At 38.7% G+C, this 18,465-nt stretch overlaps 1 protein-coding gene across 1 annotated transcript in view; it reads right to left on the reverse strand.

Annotated features, from left to right (window-relative positions):
• Positions 1-296: 296 nt before the first annotated feature.
• GALNT14 (polypeptide N-acetylgalactosaminyltransferase 14) overlaps positions 297-18,465 on the reverse strand; it is a 281,280-nt gene continuing 263,111 nt past the window's right edge. The window contains exons 11-15 of the mRNA XM_088145870.1: positions 16,142-16,234; positions 13,137-13,220; positions 11,978-12,122; positions 2,975-3,094; positions 297-1,664 (exon numbers count right to left, since the gene is read on the reverse strand). Coding sequence (XP_088001996.1) covers positions 1,506-1,664; positions 2,975-3,094; positions 11,978-12,122; positions 13,137-13,220; positions 16,142-16,234 — 601 coding nt within the window. The 3' untranslated portion in view covers positions 297-1,505. The remainder of the gene's footprint in view (positions 1,665-2,974; positions 3,095-11,977; positions 12,123-13,136; positions 13,221-16,141; positions 16,235-18,465) is intronic.

Consider the following 18,465-nt stretch of genomic DNA (forward strand, 5'->3'; position numbering starts at 1 on the left):
TCAGTTTCAGCTACTGTGAGGATTCTGCTTTGTTTCATTAAAGCCCAGGTTTTGGTCCAATTTGGTATTCAGCTAAATTTGATATGCATCCCTACCGCAAATCCATATTCATATCTGGACCACTCCTGACTTCAATGCCATCACTGACTACTGCATTGGTGCAATTCACTTTTCCCCTTATCCTTCTATGACTTTCTGATCTAAACACCATCCAGTGATTTTTTTGCTGAAATTGTTGCTGCTCTTATTTAACAACCTTCCCCCACCCAGCCCAGAGACAGCAAGATTATCAGCAGAAAAAAAAAAAAAGATGTGCATTCGCAAGCAATGTGATCTTGCCTTTTTCAAGTTTCTGTAAATTAGCCATAGTTAGCTCAAGTATTCAGTCTTAATGGGGTAATTGAAGAGGGGGAATTCAACAAGAAAACAATAGGATACAGCCAATATTATAAACTGACAAGTTGGACTTCTTGTCAAAGCTCAGAGGTTGTCAGAGGAGATCACTATGTGATTTTTTTTCCAGGTCATCTGAGAAAACTGAAGGAAGTGACATATTACTGTCCATCTACCTTCTACTTTGTGTTCTTCTGGACCTTCTGTATGTCAGTTCTGGGGACATGTGAGGATGCAGGGACAGTCACATGCTGAATGTATGCCGTGTGCTGAGTTAAAATGGAGAGTCTCGTCCCCCCTCTCTCTCCAGGAGACATTCATGATTTCTGGGCCAAGCTCCCTGTATTTCCATTTCTGGAAGAAACATTGCACAGTAAATAGGATAAAGATTTCCCTTTTTTCCTTCATACACACATAATCAGATTTGAAGAAAAGTGCAAGATTCTACTTTCCTCTTCCATTTCCCTCCCCCTCTCTCATACACATTTATTTTATCACACTACGTACAGTCTCTATTGCACAAAAAGTACATGGTTCACATTCAAATTCTCATGTGCAATATACCTTATTTCAAACATTTCAGAGATGTGCTCAATTACACCAATTCAAAGTGCAAGATTTGTTGGCCTTTTCTTATCATTCCCACCATGACCATTCATGTGCTCTTACAAGTTTTAGCTTATCTTGTCTCCACCTTTCTTCCATTAGAATCACCTTGTTTGCTTATTATTTTCCAAGGATTTTCAACAACCTTGGTAACAAAGACAATTAAATTCTGTACTTATCAATTTCAGTAAGTTTCCTTCTCAAAAACAGGGTCATATTTTGCTTCAGCTAACAGATGAATGTTACTGAAAGATATTTCCAGATTAAGTTGAGGTGTTCTTAACAGTACACACATATGACCCCCAACCTGGAATAATTACTACTCTGGGTCTCAAAGACAGCACTTGTGAGCCTTTCTTTCACCTCATCACAACTGCATGTTCTTATTCTTTGACCTGCTCCCCAGGAAAGCAAGCCCATACCAACCCCCAAGCTTGGACAACAGCCTTGCCACTTCCTGACAAAGGTCCTTCAAGATGAGCTTGATGGTGAATTGATAGATGTGGTCAGGACATCACCATTTCCCACCGCTGACTCATTGCCGTGCTTTCACAGGGGTTAATGACCACTTCTCTCATGCTCTCACTGGTATCTCCCACCATTTCTGTGTCCAAGCAGTAGCGGGTGGCCATATGCTCAATGTGGGAACCAACTTTATTCCAGCGCTTTTAAAGCAAAAATAGGAAACGTTAGATTAAGTTTATATTTAAGAAGTTCTTCCCCTTAAAGTATCAAAGGTACTCCAATGATCAGGGCAGTATTTTTCTGCAGGCAGAGAAAGATTGCTATCTCTCACTGTGCCATGGGGAAAGAGTTTGAGGGAGCTTCAAGAAAAATGTGGCATGCCGAGTGATATCCCCCAACCCATAGGAGTTGCACTGGGAAGCAGTCTGACCATTGGACCAAGTAGAGTTCCTTTCTCCTGCTTTATACGATCGCTATCTAACCTTGAGTTGTATCAATACAGCTGAATGAAGAGGAGGAATAATTACTTAAGGAAAGCAAGTGGAAATTCAGTATCCAAACTTCAGGAATGCTGCCAAGTGCTCACAGCAATCCTGATTATAATACTTTATTGTTGTTCGGTCACTTCTTTGTGACCCAATAGTTAACAGTTCACTAGGATTGTCTCTTAGTAACTTTTCTTGGGTTTTTGCAAGCTCATGCTGGTGCTATCAGTGACAGTGTCTAGCCATTTTATCTTCTGGCAGCCTCTTAGCTTTTAAGAATAATGTATACAAAGCCAAAGTATTGACAAAAAATGTGGAAAATATATTCGTATTGCCTAATATCTCATTTTAAGAAAACTGCTTTGAAATCTGTCAACTATTATCTGCATGGACACCAACATGATAGGGATGAAGCAATAAGGGTGTCACATATTTGTGGATGTGTCAAATCCACAAATGTGCAATCAGAAATCCAATAATTTGTTGGCAAATGACACATCCTGGTGAATCCAGTCTGGTTTAGCCTAAACTTTGCACCCAATTTTTGAAAAAAAAAAAGAAAAAAGAACATAGTTAAGTATTGGTTTATTGCCACAACTTTGCTTATAATTGTTATAATTCTGCTTTAAGTATTGCCTCTTTAATTTTACGTTATCAACCTCAGTGTGCTTATGTGACTGCTGATCACACCAGGCATCAACATTTGGCACCTTGAAAATATGACTTGATTAATTCTCAGACCCTTGACATTTTTAACTGGCCTATCCCAGGCAAAACCAAGTAATTCTTGACATTTTCCAGATGATTATCATTGGTATCGATAACCATGTGTTTTTTTCACAGACATTACTGCTGTTAGCATGTGGCATGGTCCTTCTGGATTAGAGTAGCAGATAAGCTCAAATAAATAAATGAATAAATAAATAAATAAATAAATAAATAAAAACCAAAGAAAGAAAACACTTTACGTCAATACTAGCACACTATGCTGGAGGAGAGTTTAACATCCCCAATCTTGGTCTCACCTGCTTGCCATCCCCTTCTTTGCAAGGCAAAAGCATCACCTGGGAACCTGGAAAGAGGGTATGTATGGACAAGCATAACTGTTGAAAGTGGATTTGCTGGTTATATGTATATGTCCATTCCTGAAACAAAGCAGAATGCATTAAACTGACAGCCTTACTTCTCAACACATTTCTTTCATTTAATTAAATTCCATTAAATCTTGCCTTTTCTCTCCTATTTGGTGTTCATTTCTTTCCAACTACTGATTTCTCACTTTTGCATAAATCATAAAAAGCATAGCTTTTTTTTTTTTTCCACAAATTCATTTCTTTGAATCTATTAACACTCCACTATCTTCCATCACCTTAGGGCTTTGGTGGGAAGATACAAAATGTATTGATTTATTCACCACTAGATCTTCACATGGCTATCATGTATGACTTGCTGGGATCTCCTTGGACAACACAGGACTGGAAAAGATCCAGGTATCAAAAACCCCGTCCTTCTCATCCTCTCTCTCATTTCTGCCTGTAGGACACTGACAGCAGCTAACCCACAAAATAAAATGGAAATAATTAAAAATGGAATAGAAACAGTTAAAATTATTGTGAATGCAATTTAAAATGTCTGGCTGAACAGGAACTTGAAAGTGAAAGGAAGCTGAAAGTGAAATGAATATGAATATTAACCTCTAGGGACACAGCAGTCTTCCAGGTTCATACTAAAATGAGTTGGTCTCTCAAAATCAAGCTCTGAGCCAGTTAGGAAGTTAAAGCTGTAGTTAGTATGACTGAAACTTGCTGGATACTTAGTCTGGGCCAGTGTTAGGGTTTTTCTTAATATGGTACAGAATGCAGACACAAAGACTGTCTGTTTTTCCCACACAAAACCGTTTTATTGTACAAAATTAAACTCCTATAAGTTTGGAACTATTCTATTTCTATTCTTATTTAATCTATACATTTCTATCTCTATGTTCTATTTTTATGTCCCTATTCCTATGTTAACACTACCTTTCCTTATCTTAACTGTTTCTTCTTTAAATCTTTCCTTCTCCCCCAGGTCTTCAGCTCTTGTAGCCAATCTCAATCCATTTGCATATGAAAACCCTTTTCCATTCCTTTATAGACTTGCCAATGGGCTTTTCTCTCCCCCCCCCCACCCCCAACACTCACAGTCCTCTGTTTCTGGAGCTGTTGCTGCACACAGTGGGCTTGGTTTGGTTTGGTTTGGTTTGAGGCTTGCTTGGGTTTGCAGACTCTGTTTGGGCTCTTTTCCTGCCCATTCTTTCAGCTCTGCTTCTCAGCATCTTGCAGCTCCAAGAACTGAAGTTTTCTCTTGTTGTCGGAAGGCTACTGCTGAGGTGCTTGCCTTTGGGTCGGAGTCACTCTTTCCCGTGTCTCCGCTGTCCTCTGGGCTTGATTCTTTTTCTCAACACACCCATGCATACCCTTGTTTTTCAGTTCCCTTTCTATAAAACAAACTCTCCAATTAAGGAGAGATGGAGCTGTTTTAACTCCCCTTCCCAGGCAGCACCAAAACTCTGGATCCCAGGAGGGAAAAAATGCCTGCTCACTCCAGGTGGTGAGTTCACTCTTCCACAGCCAATCATTATCTTTCACCCTAATTTACCTTGCTAGATGAATATCAGCTAGAGATAAAGATTCATCGGCAAAGATACTGAGCCAATTTAGGCAATCATTTTGGGCTTTCAGTCAATCCAAACTGAGTCTAGAATAAATGTGCATATTGTGATACTAAGAGAATGCACTGCACACCAATCCCCTTTTATTTCTTGACAGTGCTGCTGAAATGATTTCCAAATAACATAATGCTGCAAGTTCAGGCACTTACATAACAGCTTCCCCATGTGTGCAATCAATTCAGGAAAAGATTTCCTCATCTTCCATATATGCAACCATTTTTTAAGCCTTCAAATAGGTTGTGGAAACTGGTTGTTGGAATTTTGAAAGGGATTAATATTTTCCTTCTGGATGAATGAACAGGGGTAATAAAGAGGTTTCTAACATGTGTCTGTTAAGATGACAGTGTTAGGAACAGAGCAAGGCTAAAACGAGGACATGGTGGATAAAGGCACTTCCACCCCCCCACCCCCCTTAGCAAGTGACATCCCTGTTCTGTAGATTTCCATATTTGTATCTCGGGTCACCATCTGGTTCACATCTGATTAAATGGCAAGGAAGAGGAAAGGGTGTGATGCCATACAAAAACAGCCATACTGAAAGGAGCCAAAGATGATACTTTACATTTATTTCTAGAATTCATTTTGATGCTGAGGAGCAGTGACAGGTGTCACCTTGAATGATGTTAGAGCCTTGAAAAATAGTCCCTAGCCTCTGACAGTGTTAATGTAGCTGAATATTTGTAGAGAAAATAGTTAGCATGCAAAGTGAGTTCCCACTTGGAGCATGAACCTTCCCACACCTCCTCCTCCTCTTCCTCTCTTTTCTCAGAGGCCCTTCACACTTGATTTCAGCACTTTTTTTCTTTTTTACCAGAAACAGGCTTGCCTTGTGACAAGCTGAAATGCCTTTGCTGTTGTACCATGTTCCACTGTAAATATTCTTTCCACTAGACATACAAAATGGGTTTTGTATAACACATCTGGTGATAATAACACATCTGGTGATGCAGTAAGAGAAGAAGATCCACTGTCAGGGTAATTCTTCATGGAAAGGACAGATTCATTTAGCAAAGAATAGGAAGAAGTTAGGGACTGAGACAATCTCTCTGCATTGGCATAGGGTGAGTGAAAAAGATAACTATACAAGCAAAAATGCTGTTCTGCTTACAAAGATGCATTCAATACCCCTAAGAATCTGAAGATGCCCTTTCATTATCTGGATTATACAATGGCTGGAGAAGAAGTATCTATTCCCTATTTCAGTTATGTCTCCCAAAGAAACACTATACTTTTAATTGGTAGCCATTTATTTAGATCATGGAGAACAAGCAGTGGTTATTGATGGCTTCCAATGTGGTCTACTGTGTAAGATAACATCATTGCCCTGGACATGCTGCCTTTCATAGCACAACAGTGTGCATTCCTGGCAAACCACCAATCAACTGAAAGACTGTGGGGAAGTGGGGAAAGATTGGGGAACTTTAGATAGAAATAGAGAAATGGATGCATTTAGGTAGTCCTGCTTTTCCAGTTGCATACTATCTATTCTGATTCATTCAATGGGGCCTATTGAAAAATCCCTAGCTGCACAATCCTATCATTCTTTCACAAACTTAATATTGATATTTACTGAGCATATATGGGCATTCAAAGAGTCCCCTGTCAAACTAATCACTGAAAACATTCTTGCCTGCTATTATCTCTAAATTTTCCTTGGAAACTGCACAGCTAGAAGTTTACTGTTTGGAGGGCTGAGAATGAGTGCAGTTTTCTTGGGAAGAGCAGCCATGTGGGAACAACATTTTCCTTGCCATGTAAACCACACTCTTCCTAGCCCTTTCAAGTGATGAGTGATGGAATTGGTGGAGTGTAACTCTTTTGGGGCAGACAATGTGAGGCAATGACCCCTTCGCTTAGGCTCTCTCCATCTAAATTGCACTCAGGAAAGCAACAAGACTGGAAAACCACAAATGTGACAGAAAAGATACCATGCTGGAATGAGCCTTTCTGGACACCTTCATCCCCTACCAGATAAACTGCATCTTTGGCCTTTCAAATAGGTGAAGTTTGGTGACAGCCACCCGCTTGGGGGAGTGTAATGGTGATGGGGTCTAAGGCATGTAGAAAGATTTATCTTCCTATACAAACCTCTATGTGCTGCCTGAAACATACTATACAGATACTTGGCACTGGGGAGGCAGCCAATAATTCTAGCATTAAGATGAATCTTTCACAAGTTCAAATAAAAATAACACATTAACTGGGCTGCTGGTGATTCACCCCAGTGACAAGTTATTCTGAGAGGCAGGCTGTGGAGTCCAGTGGGGCGGAGGAGGAGGAGAAGGAGAAGGAGAAGGAGAAGGAGAAGGAGAAGGAGAAGGAGAAGGAGAAGGAGAAGGAGAAGGAGAAGGAGAAGGAGAAGGAGAAGGAGAAGGAGAAGGAGAAGGAGAAGGAGAAGGAGCGAGACTGCAGTCCTGCTGGCCACCTCTCTTTTCTTACAGAAGAATGACAGCTTCTCTCTGAGATCATATAGAATCATTTCACCGCTGCTGCCACCAACGTGCTGAAGTGTATCCAGGCCTAAAAGGCTTCTCATTCCTTTTCTAAAGCTTGTCAGGTTTCTTGGAACTGCTAATGATTAATGGGTTTATTAAATGAATCCCAGATTCAGAAATCTGTTCCAAGAAGGTTACTGCAAAGTTTAATATCAGTTGATGCTCTGCTCTAATGGAAAGCCAATGCACCAGCCAAACAGTGACATCTTCATTAGACAAAAGCAGGACAAAATTATGATCAATTATTTACCCTCCAATGCATTTCTCTGGCAAACTGCTAAATCAATCAATTGCCTTTCACAAATGAGACATAAACAAGGCCAAAGAATGCCAAACAGTGTGCTCAGTTCCAGGAGTCTGCAACCCCACGGAAGAAGGGGGTCATGAGCCACTTCCTGCAGATGCCAGGAGGCAACTGTTGGGTCAGTGGAAAAAATGACTGTGAGGAACACGACTGACCCTTATTCCATGGTGTGGAGCATTTTTTCAGGATGAGAACTGGAGGTAGCCAGAGAGAGAAATTGTTAGGGGACTCAGAGCAAAAGGGGTGGAAATTCTTCACCAACAATAAATAAGAAATACTCAAACACGTTGTAAAGCCACTGGTTTAGATGGATCTGCAAGGGCATCAGATCCTGTTTGCCTCTTAGGGTAGTTACATGCCAAGGCAGCAGTAGCACAGCTGAGAGCTCTCCTGCTTTCACACCCTGTTTTTTATTTTACTCAGCAAGTTTAATTTTTAAAATTTTCCTCATTTTCTCCTCTGCTATGTTTTTTACTTTTCTTTACTGTTTTGTTGTTGTAATGTTTTAAATCATTTAACCAAAAGAATGTTGATTACTGCATGGATTAGAAAGATGAAGACATAAATATTCTTAGGCATACACTGAATAGGTCCAATTTCACTAGCCTCTCTCTCTGGATAGCCATCCCCAATTTGACACTTCCAGATGTGTCGGGACTGCAACTCCCATAATTACTAGCTATTATAGCCTTTCCTGGCTCGGTTTTGTGAGAATTACAGTCTCAACACATCTGGAAAGTGCTAAGTTGGGAAAGTCTATTCTGGAAGAAACATTAACACCAACCTGGCCATAGTAGAAGAACAGGAAGAAATCATCCAAACAATGTCTACATTTTTCTCAGCTACGACTCACTTCTACTCTCAAAAGCAAGATGTACTAGAAAACTTTAACTGTCTGTCTCTCTCTTTCTTCTCATTCAGAAAATGTTTCAGGAGATTGCAAGCAATAATACAATGCTTATCCATCCTCTGGGAAGTTCTTTACCAGAACTATTTTTAAAGAGCTTTGGAAATGAGCAAAAGCATAAATACAGTGGTACCTCAGTTCACGAACTTAATTCGTTCCGTGACTCTGGTCGCGAACCGAATTGGTCGTGAACCGAATCAGATTTTCCCATAAGGTTCAATGTAAATACGGTTAATCCGTTCTGAACCATATATATATTTTTTTTAAACCGCAACAATATGACACAAAGTACAACACGGAGAGAGAGAAAGCTAACCTTGCTCGACGCGACTTCTGGTGTGGAGGACAGGAAGGCGGGTGGGGAGGCGGATATTGCTTGGAGGGAGAGTCCCCTTCCCTACAGGGAGCAGCAACCACATGTCACGGGAGGGAAAATGGCCGCGGATTCTGTTCGTAACCCGATCCGGCGTTCACGAACGGAGACAAAATTTTGTGACCGGAGCTGTTCGTGAACCGAATTGTTCGTGAACAGAAGCGTTCGTGAACCGAGGTACCACTGTACGTCAGTTGGCCTTCCATGCAGCCCTCTCCAAGTACACAGCCTGATGTAAGAGTCTGAGAGCGCTATCCCAAGCTTGCACTGCTGCCTCACTTTCTGATAGGGCAGCTATGGGGAACAGCAGGCTCTTCAAGGACACAGCTCTTCCCAGAGGGGATTCTGAGAACCTACACACCATATTATATCACTTGCCATTAGAAAATGTTTCCTGCACAGTCGTTTTTTGCAAATGCTATCTTAAATATTAAAGTAGTGGCACTGGAAGTTAAGTAATACAAAACTTAAAGCACCCAGTGACTTTAAAAGACAGGAAACAGCAAGATCCCTACTGTACAAGCTATCATTATTTATTTATTAGGCTAATGACTGGCTAATGGCCCAAAAGGAAGAAGGGAGGGAAAGGCTAAAGTGCTGGAGCAGCATGTACGGTCTTTTCCTCATGCTTTTGTGAACCCTTCCCAATAACTGAAGCCAGCAACTAACTAATACAGTCAGCATTTTAGTCTGAATGACAGCATATAAAACAATTCTCAGTGGCTTTTGGGGATATGTGGAATTTTCTTCCTCCTGGACAGTCATTACCAGCAGAGCCTGGGCACCTTTCCATAAATCAGAAATATCTTCTTATGGCTCATTGTTTAAAGATGGTTACTGATGGTAGAAAAGGCTCTAATGTGTCATATTTCCCCCGCTATTAATTTGATTGTGCATCTGAAACATATTTGCCAATAGAGAGCCTCCGGTTATTTCCAGGCATAAACAACTTTTTTTTAAAAAAAATGAACTAGTAAACTTTTTATACTGAAGATATTGTACTGAGATGAACAGAGCACCTTTGGATTTCATTCTTCAGTGACTGCAACAAGATCACATGGACCACACAGACAAAATACAGGAAGAGAAACATACTATCATATTCCTAGATACACAAAAGAATAATTCCTCTCCTGAACTGTTGAAATTTGGAAATGAAAGGCCCTGTACCATGAAGAGTTGTGGGCCTTTAGTTTTGCTAAAGTTGAGGCACATGTTCAGTATTGTTACATTAAAAAGATAATTTTAGCATGGGGGGAAGGCAGGGCATACCTTGGGATGTTGCTGTGGTTGTAAGTGGCACCTAATTGTTAATCTGCTCCAGAGAATACTCTCTGATTGACACTGCATATTTTTCCTTTTACTGATTGGGAGGGGGGAACGAGGTAGGCTTCATTAAGCTCCTTTTACTTTAACAGGCAATTTAATATTGAATGAATGCAGAGTATGAACTTAATATATCACTGCAATTCAGTACATTTTTTAGAACTAGGGAAAACAGTAAATAGGTCTGAAAGATGAGAGGAAATTATAACTCTCATTTTATTCCTCTCTTATCCGTGAAGAAGAATTATGTGCTATAATAGCTTGCATTTTTGTACAGATGGGTGCTGGGATGAGCTCAAGTTGTGATTTATGCAGCATGTAAGAGAGAACCAGTGTGGAGTAAGGGGTTAAGGTGTTGGGCTGGGACTGGGGAGACTCAGCTTCAAGTCCATCAACTACAGAAGTTCACAGGATGATTTGTCAGTCACACCAACCTACCTCACATGATTGTTGTAGGGGAAAAAAGGAAATGTTATGTACTTTATTTTGAGCTCCTGGAGGAAAAGTAAAATATCAATCTAACAAATAATACAGGATATTTCTATTGGAAGGGCTGATCCCTTGCAGCTTTGATTCTTGGGATGCTAAGAATATTCAAGATTCTATGAACCCCAAGCAAAATTGCAAATACAGATGGTTGATGCAGACATTCTGAAAAGGAACAGATTAGTAAATAATGTCCCTGGCTTCATGGGAAGAGTTATCACAAGGCAATTTCTTTCACACAAAATGATCTGCAGGTGATAAAGTTACATTACAGAAAAATAGTAGAAACCGAATATTTGTCTGGGATGTGACAGCTTACAGACATATCTTGTGGAGGAATCTTTTACACATAAATATTTTATCACATAGCTACCAAGTAGGAAATCAGCTTGTGTCAGTCCTTCTAATCTGAACCAAAGAAAAGCAAATGCACTATTCCAAAATGCAATTAAAACACTGATTATCTAAACATTCTCCAAGGTGAACACTTCTCTGCAAATAAATAATCAGCATCTCAATGACAAGCTTATAAAAACATGCAAGATTTCTGTGTGCAGGGAGTTTTCGACAAGAGAAGATTTTTAAAATATGTAAGCTTATATTGGCATTGTGAAATATTTCATAGAAAAACACATACTTCCTATTTTTTTCCATGCGTATCTGTTTTCCCCAGTCTGGTCCCTTGCAAATGTGTTGGGACATGCTGGCTGGGAGATTTGGAAGTTGTAGTCCAAACACATCTGGAAAGCAGATTATTTTTTGCTGCTATCAGTAAGACTGGAGAATGTTTGCTTTTGGAAGCCATGTTTATAACTCAATTCTGGAAGCTAGAGCTTATACAAATGGCACCAAACATGGTAAGGTACAACAGTCAGTGTGATCAGAGTAACACATGGTAACCTCAAATGCTCTTTCAGAGATTTGAAACCATGGAGGAACTCAACTGCTCTGTGTCCCTAAGAGTCATTCAAGGAGGATACTTTTATGTGACAAAGGAGGCTTGTGTAGTACATCTTGTTCATCTTGGGTCTGAATGTACATTCTTATCCAAGCATATATATGATGGAGCACTTCTCTGTATGTCAAGCTCATGGGACAAACATTTTTTTTTTTTGCAGTGACACTGCTATTTTCATTCCATCACTGCTGTCTCTTCTTTGATACTGTATATTATCATTGATGTTTTAGATATTTCAATGCTATTTTTTTCTTGAGTGCCTTTGTACAAAAAGCCATCAGTAGGTTTTGTTAATTGAGCATCCAGCTTTAGTCACCTTTCCAGCCTCAGTTTTATAGTTTACCATCAGCAGACAGAGCTTCCACCACCTCCACAGTATTATAGTTCAGATAAGGGCAGCATGTTACTTGTATGAATATGAATAAAAGCTTTATGTTTCCTTCAGCTTGCTATACTTTAGAAAAATTACCTGTGCCACTGCTGCTGCACTTTTGCTGGTGATGCAGGGGTTTAAGATCACCACTGGGAACTCCTGTCCTTCACTTTTCTGGGACTCCAGACATCTCTGTCTCTGCCGTATCATTCCTGTCTGGTACAGTGATTCCTCAGGAATTCTACAAAAAGAGATCAAGCCTAAATATTACAACATATTGAATAATTAATAGGATCCATTCTAAATGAGTAAGATGAATACATCATTGATTTTAAGAAGGAAGACCCAGAATAAGGGCTATCGGTTTTCATCTGTAATAAGCTGACACTATAAAAGAGCCAATGCAATATAACAGATGATTGCTGAATTTGATCTAGGGAAAATTGACTTCAACTTCCTTTTCAGTTACTTTTAGTATGGTTTGCCTCAAAAATTGGCATAAAATATTTTAAATCAAAAGTAAACAAGTAGCCACCAACAATTATCATTATGAAATTTCAGGGGTGATAGTTCATTTACTTTATTTTTTATTGCATTATACTATTTACTATCAACATGGTAGCTATACATGCAATGAGCTCTTTAGAAGAGAGGCAGAATAAAAATGTAATTCTGCTAGAAATAATAATTTTTCAAAAATATGGCAACTAATGACTTCCAACTTGGGAAACTTTTAGAAAAGTATTTTGACGTATAAAGAGTTAGAATTAAAAAAATCATGCAAACAGTGATAAGTCTGAAGTATTGTTTCAGTGCTGAAATTTGTAAGCCATATTAGGAAACTTTTTAGTTAAAGATCAGGATAAAATTACTTTAAATAAATAAATGCATAATGATTAATTCTGAAAAGAAAAAAAAAGAAAAGATAATACAGCAGAACTAAGCATATTTACTTAAAAGGTTCACCATGTTCAATAAAGCTTACTTCTAAGAAAATGTACACAATAGGGCAGACTTAAACTCATCCTGCAATGCAAGAAAGAGTGTGTTGTTGTCTTCCAGTTGTTGTTGAACTCCAACTCCCATAATCCCTAGCTAACCTGGCTATGGTGAGGAATGATGGGAATTTACATTCAAACATCTGGAGGGACACATACTATTCATACCAGCTGAAAAACAAAATGAAGTTTGTAAAATTCCATTTCATGTGGCAAGTAATATATACTAATATATATTTTAAAAATACTAGTAGTACCTAAGCTCTGGATAGACATTTTCCAAATACCACTTGAATGTGTGACATTTCAAAGTCTTTCTCAGTTCCACTCTGTTCTGAATGCTGTTGAAAAGAACATATTGGGAAAATATAGTTATATCCTTGTTAAATCTTGAGTGGGAGTCAAGTTTTAATGGGTCAGAAAAAAGTTAGATTCTATTATAAAAGAATGCAATAGCAAAATATAAGGATAATCTAGAAGCCACTCCCCTTCCTCACTAGTTATTTCTAATGGGATTCCCACATTGTACTGAGCCATCATTTTGTTTTAGGTTATGTGACCCCAACTACTGAGGTTTCTAACCCCAATTTATGGCTTAGTATTATGCATGAACCAGGATGCTAGGGTTTGCTCAGTAATGCAGTTAAAATAAACCCTGGCATAGTATAATTAACAAATGCAGCACTGTATGTCTAATATTAACACATAAGGTAAAGGAAATAATCAACTTTAAAATAATATTAAAATGCAAGTAATGTAGTCCTAGAGTCTGTGTCATGAAAGATTGATAAGGCAAAATATAGCATGCAAGGTCTTTCTTCTATGTCATTCTAATTTTTCTCTTTATTCTTAGCATAAGAAGGATAGAAATATATTACTTTATCTACAAGATTGACTCTTTTAGCTAGATATTTATGCAAATGGAATTCAGCTAATGCACAGTAAGCTTCAACTTCCCTGTTTCTTTCCTCAAAGAAATATTGTAAATTACTTTATGACCTAACTGCTTTACAATTCAGAAATTAACTAACTCTCTGACAGCAGTAGTAGTGCATCTGCTAAAATAACACTGTGCGTAGTTTAAAATGTAACTGTACTAAATTTCCAAAAGAGTTAATCAAGGACATTAATTAAACTCAGCTGGCAACCGCCAGCAATTAGTGTATACCTGATCTTATTTTTGGTCTCTTTGGTTTTTCTTTTTCCTCTGGATATCTGTGCTGGATGCCATCCTCCTCTCTAATGATATGAATTTTGTTAACAGTCCAAGACTGCTTAATTCTATATTTACTTGTTAGTCATTTTTCTTCTTTTTCCCACCTGAGTGCAACTCAAATGCTATTAAGTTCCTGTCAGCTCCATAGCCCATATCAGCTTCCTATCCTTGTGAGAGAGACTGTGTGAAAAAGCATATCCTGTTTTTCTCTTAGCTATTTCCCAGGCTTGGGTTATCAGCTACAAGTAAGATTTGCATGTTTGGGTGATCACAGGACAGGACAATAGAGGGTATTTGCTTTCTCCATGTTGACACAAACTTGTTTGAAAACAACTGTATGATCTGACTTCTTCTGAGGAGGCTCTTTCTACTATACTACCAACAAATGAAATTTTGCATTCCTGTATTTGTAAATAGGATTCTGCCAGTGGTTGTGCCCCAGCCGTGAAGTATCTTACACATGGAGGTTAGATTGGCTCCAAGTAAAAACAATTTTTGATTAACATTGGGCCTGTATATATGACTAGGATGACTGAATAGCTGAATATGGAAGTTGACGTGGACATAGGGTTATGTATTTTTATCGGATATTACAAAAGCAATCATGAGTCAGGGCTGGGACCACAAAGAAATGGGTTCTTTCACTCTATGGTATGATAAGAACTCCCACAAATATTTTTGACCTGGCAATTTTCATTAAGAAAGTAGTGCTACATACACCTGTGTCGTATATGACAGGAAACAACTTTTGTGCACATATATCTTAACGTGGATGAGGAACCATGCATCTAATAAATGCTGCACACATGGCTCCAAGCCCAGTCCCCAAATTTAGATGGCATTAAAAAAAAAGTAAACTGCTGGCAAAGAAAGTGATGGGTTGGATTTAACTTTCCCTTTAATATACATGTATAATCAGAGCAGATGGAAACACTTAGCTCACCTTGGTTGATCTCAAAAAGGCTAAGAAAAGTCAGACCTAACTCTTAGGTAGGATGCCTTGAGGAAATCCTAGGGCTACAGACTGTAGATTGGGACAAAAAAAATCCTGGAAGTAAGCAAATACTAGCTTTGTACTGTTGCCAATAAAATGATGCATCCCTGTCTACACCCAAACTTCACACCAGGGAATCTTTACTGTTCTCTTTCTTTTCCAGATATATAATTGGTGCTATTGCTAACTGCTTGATCAGGGATATGTGCAGAGCTAGCTGAACTGAAGTAATTACAATGTATAATGCATTTTTACAAGTGATAGGAAGGATTTCATCTGATACAGAACAAAGGTCCCAGAACATTAGGTGGTAGCAAGGACAAGGTATACAGATGACCTGCACCTGCCCATCACCTGAGCAGATTATACAGTTATAAAACTACCCAACACACTCAATAAAGGAGCAAGGAAAAGGAAAAAGGGGGAAAGAAAAAAAAAAGCAGGTGAAAATGGAACAAATTTCCTCACCAGTTCTGAGCCAATGTTATGACACAACTCAGTGCTGCCTTGGGGGCAAATATGGAAACAAGGATTCAGACTGCCTGGCTCATATATCATTTATTGTACGGGTTCAAGTTTTTTTTTTTCCAGAGGGAAGTGTTTGTTTTGCTCTGGAGCAGTGTTTATTCACAGTGCTAACTCATTAGTAAGGATAGCTGATTCTGCTTCTCCTGGCCCAACTGGACAGTTATGAAAAGAAGAAATCACCTTGGAATTTACCTGAGACAACTTCGAACATGAGCAACAAGGAGGAGACAAGCCCTTTTGTTTTCATTTATGAACAAAGCAAATATTTCAAATGTGATCAGCCAACAACCTTTTATATAAGCCATCATACTCCCCTCCCCCCCAAAAAACAGCAACCAGGACTTTATACCCATATCCTTGCAGCATCTGTTTACTATTAACATCTAATTAACTGTTCCCAGAGAGGCAAAAAGCAAGCATCTCAACAGCTGGACGATGCTCCAATAAAACAATAATGAGGTTCCACCATATCAAGCAATTGAGTCTCTTTCTGTTTTCCTTCACTGCCAGAGGGGGGCACTTACTCTCCATATGGTCTCCCTTGAGCGGCAGGCCGGGCTGCATAATAGTATTGCTTATATTCATCCATCCACACTTCTGCCGTGCGCTTGGTGTTTCTAAGGAAAGACATTTAAAAAATGAAGGAGAAACAACGAGGAAAGCATGCATGAAAGAGCTTTAATTTGATGCCTCTCATAAAAACCTGCAGGGATAAGGGAGGGGGAAAGCAACACTTCATTTTCTTGAGAGATCTAGGTGAAAAATATGATCAGCAGTAGAGTTCAGTTTCTTAAAGACTGTTTCACATATTATGCTTTTTAGATGTACATTATGACTACATTTGCCCCAGAAGCAGTAATTAACTGTAGCTTCCCATTATGTGTGAACTGGAAACTATAGTAACCAATTTCCAAACAAGTCAAATTCAGAAGCCAACACTCAGTCCTGGCTTAAAATTTGTCTTTAAAATCCTGGTTTTGTCTGAAGACACTACCCACAACTCCCAGACCTCATGAAATGGGAAGTTAGAATTAACTGCAGCTTCCTGGCTAGTTTGCTCAGTTGTGATAAAGGAGGAATGAAAACTTAGCAGAAGCGATGTTTCCAGGTAGATGGAGTACATAACCAGGAAACCAGCCTAAGAGATAACCTAGAAGAGAATGTACAGATGTGATGATTACAAGCCTGAAATATCCATCTGTCTGACTATAACAAGCTAGATTAAGGGATCAGAGTGCCAAAAATACTGGAGGTACCTATGCAATATACATTTGTTCCCAAATATAGGTTTATTACCAAATAGTAAATTAGGACTCATGCAAAGGCAGTGCACAATCTTTGTGCCATAGCTCATGGCTTATTTGATTGAAGATCCTCAGTTTATTTAGTTATATAATTTCTAATCATATAGATAACTACCATAAAAAAAAAAAAAACCCAAACCAGAAAAGTGGATTCATTACACACAAATGGGTCTATAATTTGGTGGAAGAAGATTGCATTACTGGTATATATTAAAGGGCTGTACAATGCTTTGGATTTGATTTGGAACAGGTGCTTTTAGATGTGTGGAAATGCAACCCTGGCACCCGTACTTTAATGACACTCATTAAAGTAACTATGTCTATTTACAAGATTGATTGGAGGCAGTAGAAGTCTTCCATATAAAACCTGATGGAAGGCCTTAGCAAAATATAATGCAGGGAGACTGTATTTTGCATTTTCTTTCTCAGCAGAAGGTAACATTAATTCAACATTCCTTATTAGAGTTTGTTCACTATATTGACTACACAAACTTCATCTCTTGCACAGGCTTAGAAAAAGGAATCACTCCAGATACTGGCATTATGCAGTGTAATAAACAAACAAATATTTTCTTTCCACACACTCAAGCATTGCAAAAAGGGTAGGTTTTCAAGGCATACATTGGCAAATAAGTATAATTGGTGGGTTTTTGTCAATCTCCTCTCCCTGTTCTTTAAGAATCCCACAATATCTAGATTGCTTTTTTGCAACAAAATCAGTGGGTGATGTATGAATTTTGCACGCAGAAGCACGGCTATTGTTTCTCTCAAGAGCAACCTTGACATACTTGAATTGGTGTCTAGTAGCTGATAGAGATATATGAAGAAGTATATGGAATCCAATAGTTTAGGTTCATAGATCTTCACTGAAATGATTTCTTTATTCAGTCTGTCTCCTGTTTGTTTCTCATTCTCCCACCCCTCCTGCTTTTCAAGGTTCATCTTATTCATTTAAAGTTTGATCAGGGTCTGTTCAAGAAGGCTACATTCCTTCTTCCCTGTGCAATTTCTTTTCATCTGCTCTACTGCTTTGATTAACTATCCATAAGAGGAGTTGCATTCCTAAAACATGAAACTGATCAGAGAACTTGCTAACTGGTGTAACCTGAAAAAAAAAAGGAGAAAAAAATCCAACGCACATCTGTAGCTCCACTGGAGTAGCGGAATGCCACTGCCCAGAATGAATGGTGTATATTTGCTCCATCTACAGAAACAAATGAGAAAGTTCCCAAATGTACTTTGCACAAATGCACTAGCACACCCATGCATCTTAATGATGATATTTCTATTATCTCTAAATATTTATGCACCATTTAAATATTTTGGAACAACACCAAAACAACCAACATTGTTTTACATACATTTGGAACCACAGTATGGATAAACTGAAGTTTCTAGGGAGCACAGTGATGGCTGCTTTTGCACGTGCATTTTCTTATCACAGCTGCACTGCTGTAGAGATTATTTTAGGTCACGTGTGCATGCCTGAACATTTTGGGCTCCTTTTAAACACAGTGAGAGATTTTCTGGATAATCTGGGTAGA

Source organism: Python bivittatus, unplaced genomic scaffold (assembly GCF_059951505.1).
Source record: "Python bivittatus isolate LINGU-HERP-01145 unplaced genomic scaffold, Pbiv_v1 ctg000020_np1212, whole genome shotgun sequence".
In the NCBI taxonomy this organism is placed as follows: domain Eukaryota; kingdom Metazoa; phylum Chordata; class Lepidosauria; order Squamata; family Pythonidae; genus Python; species Python bivittatus.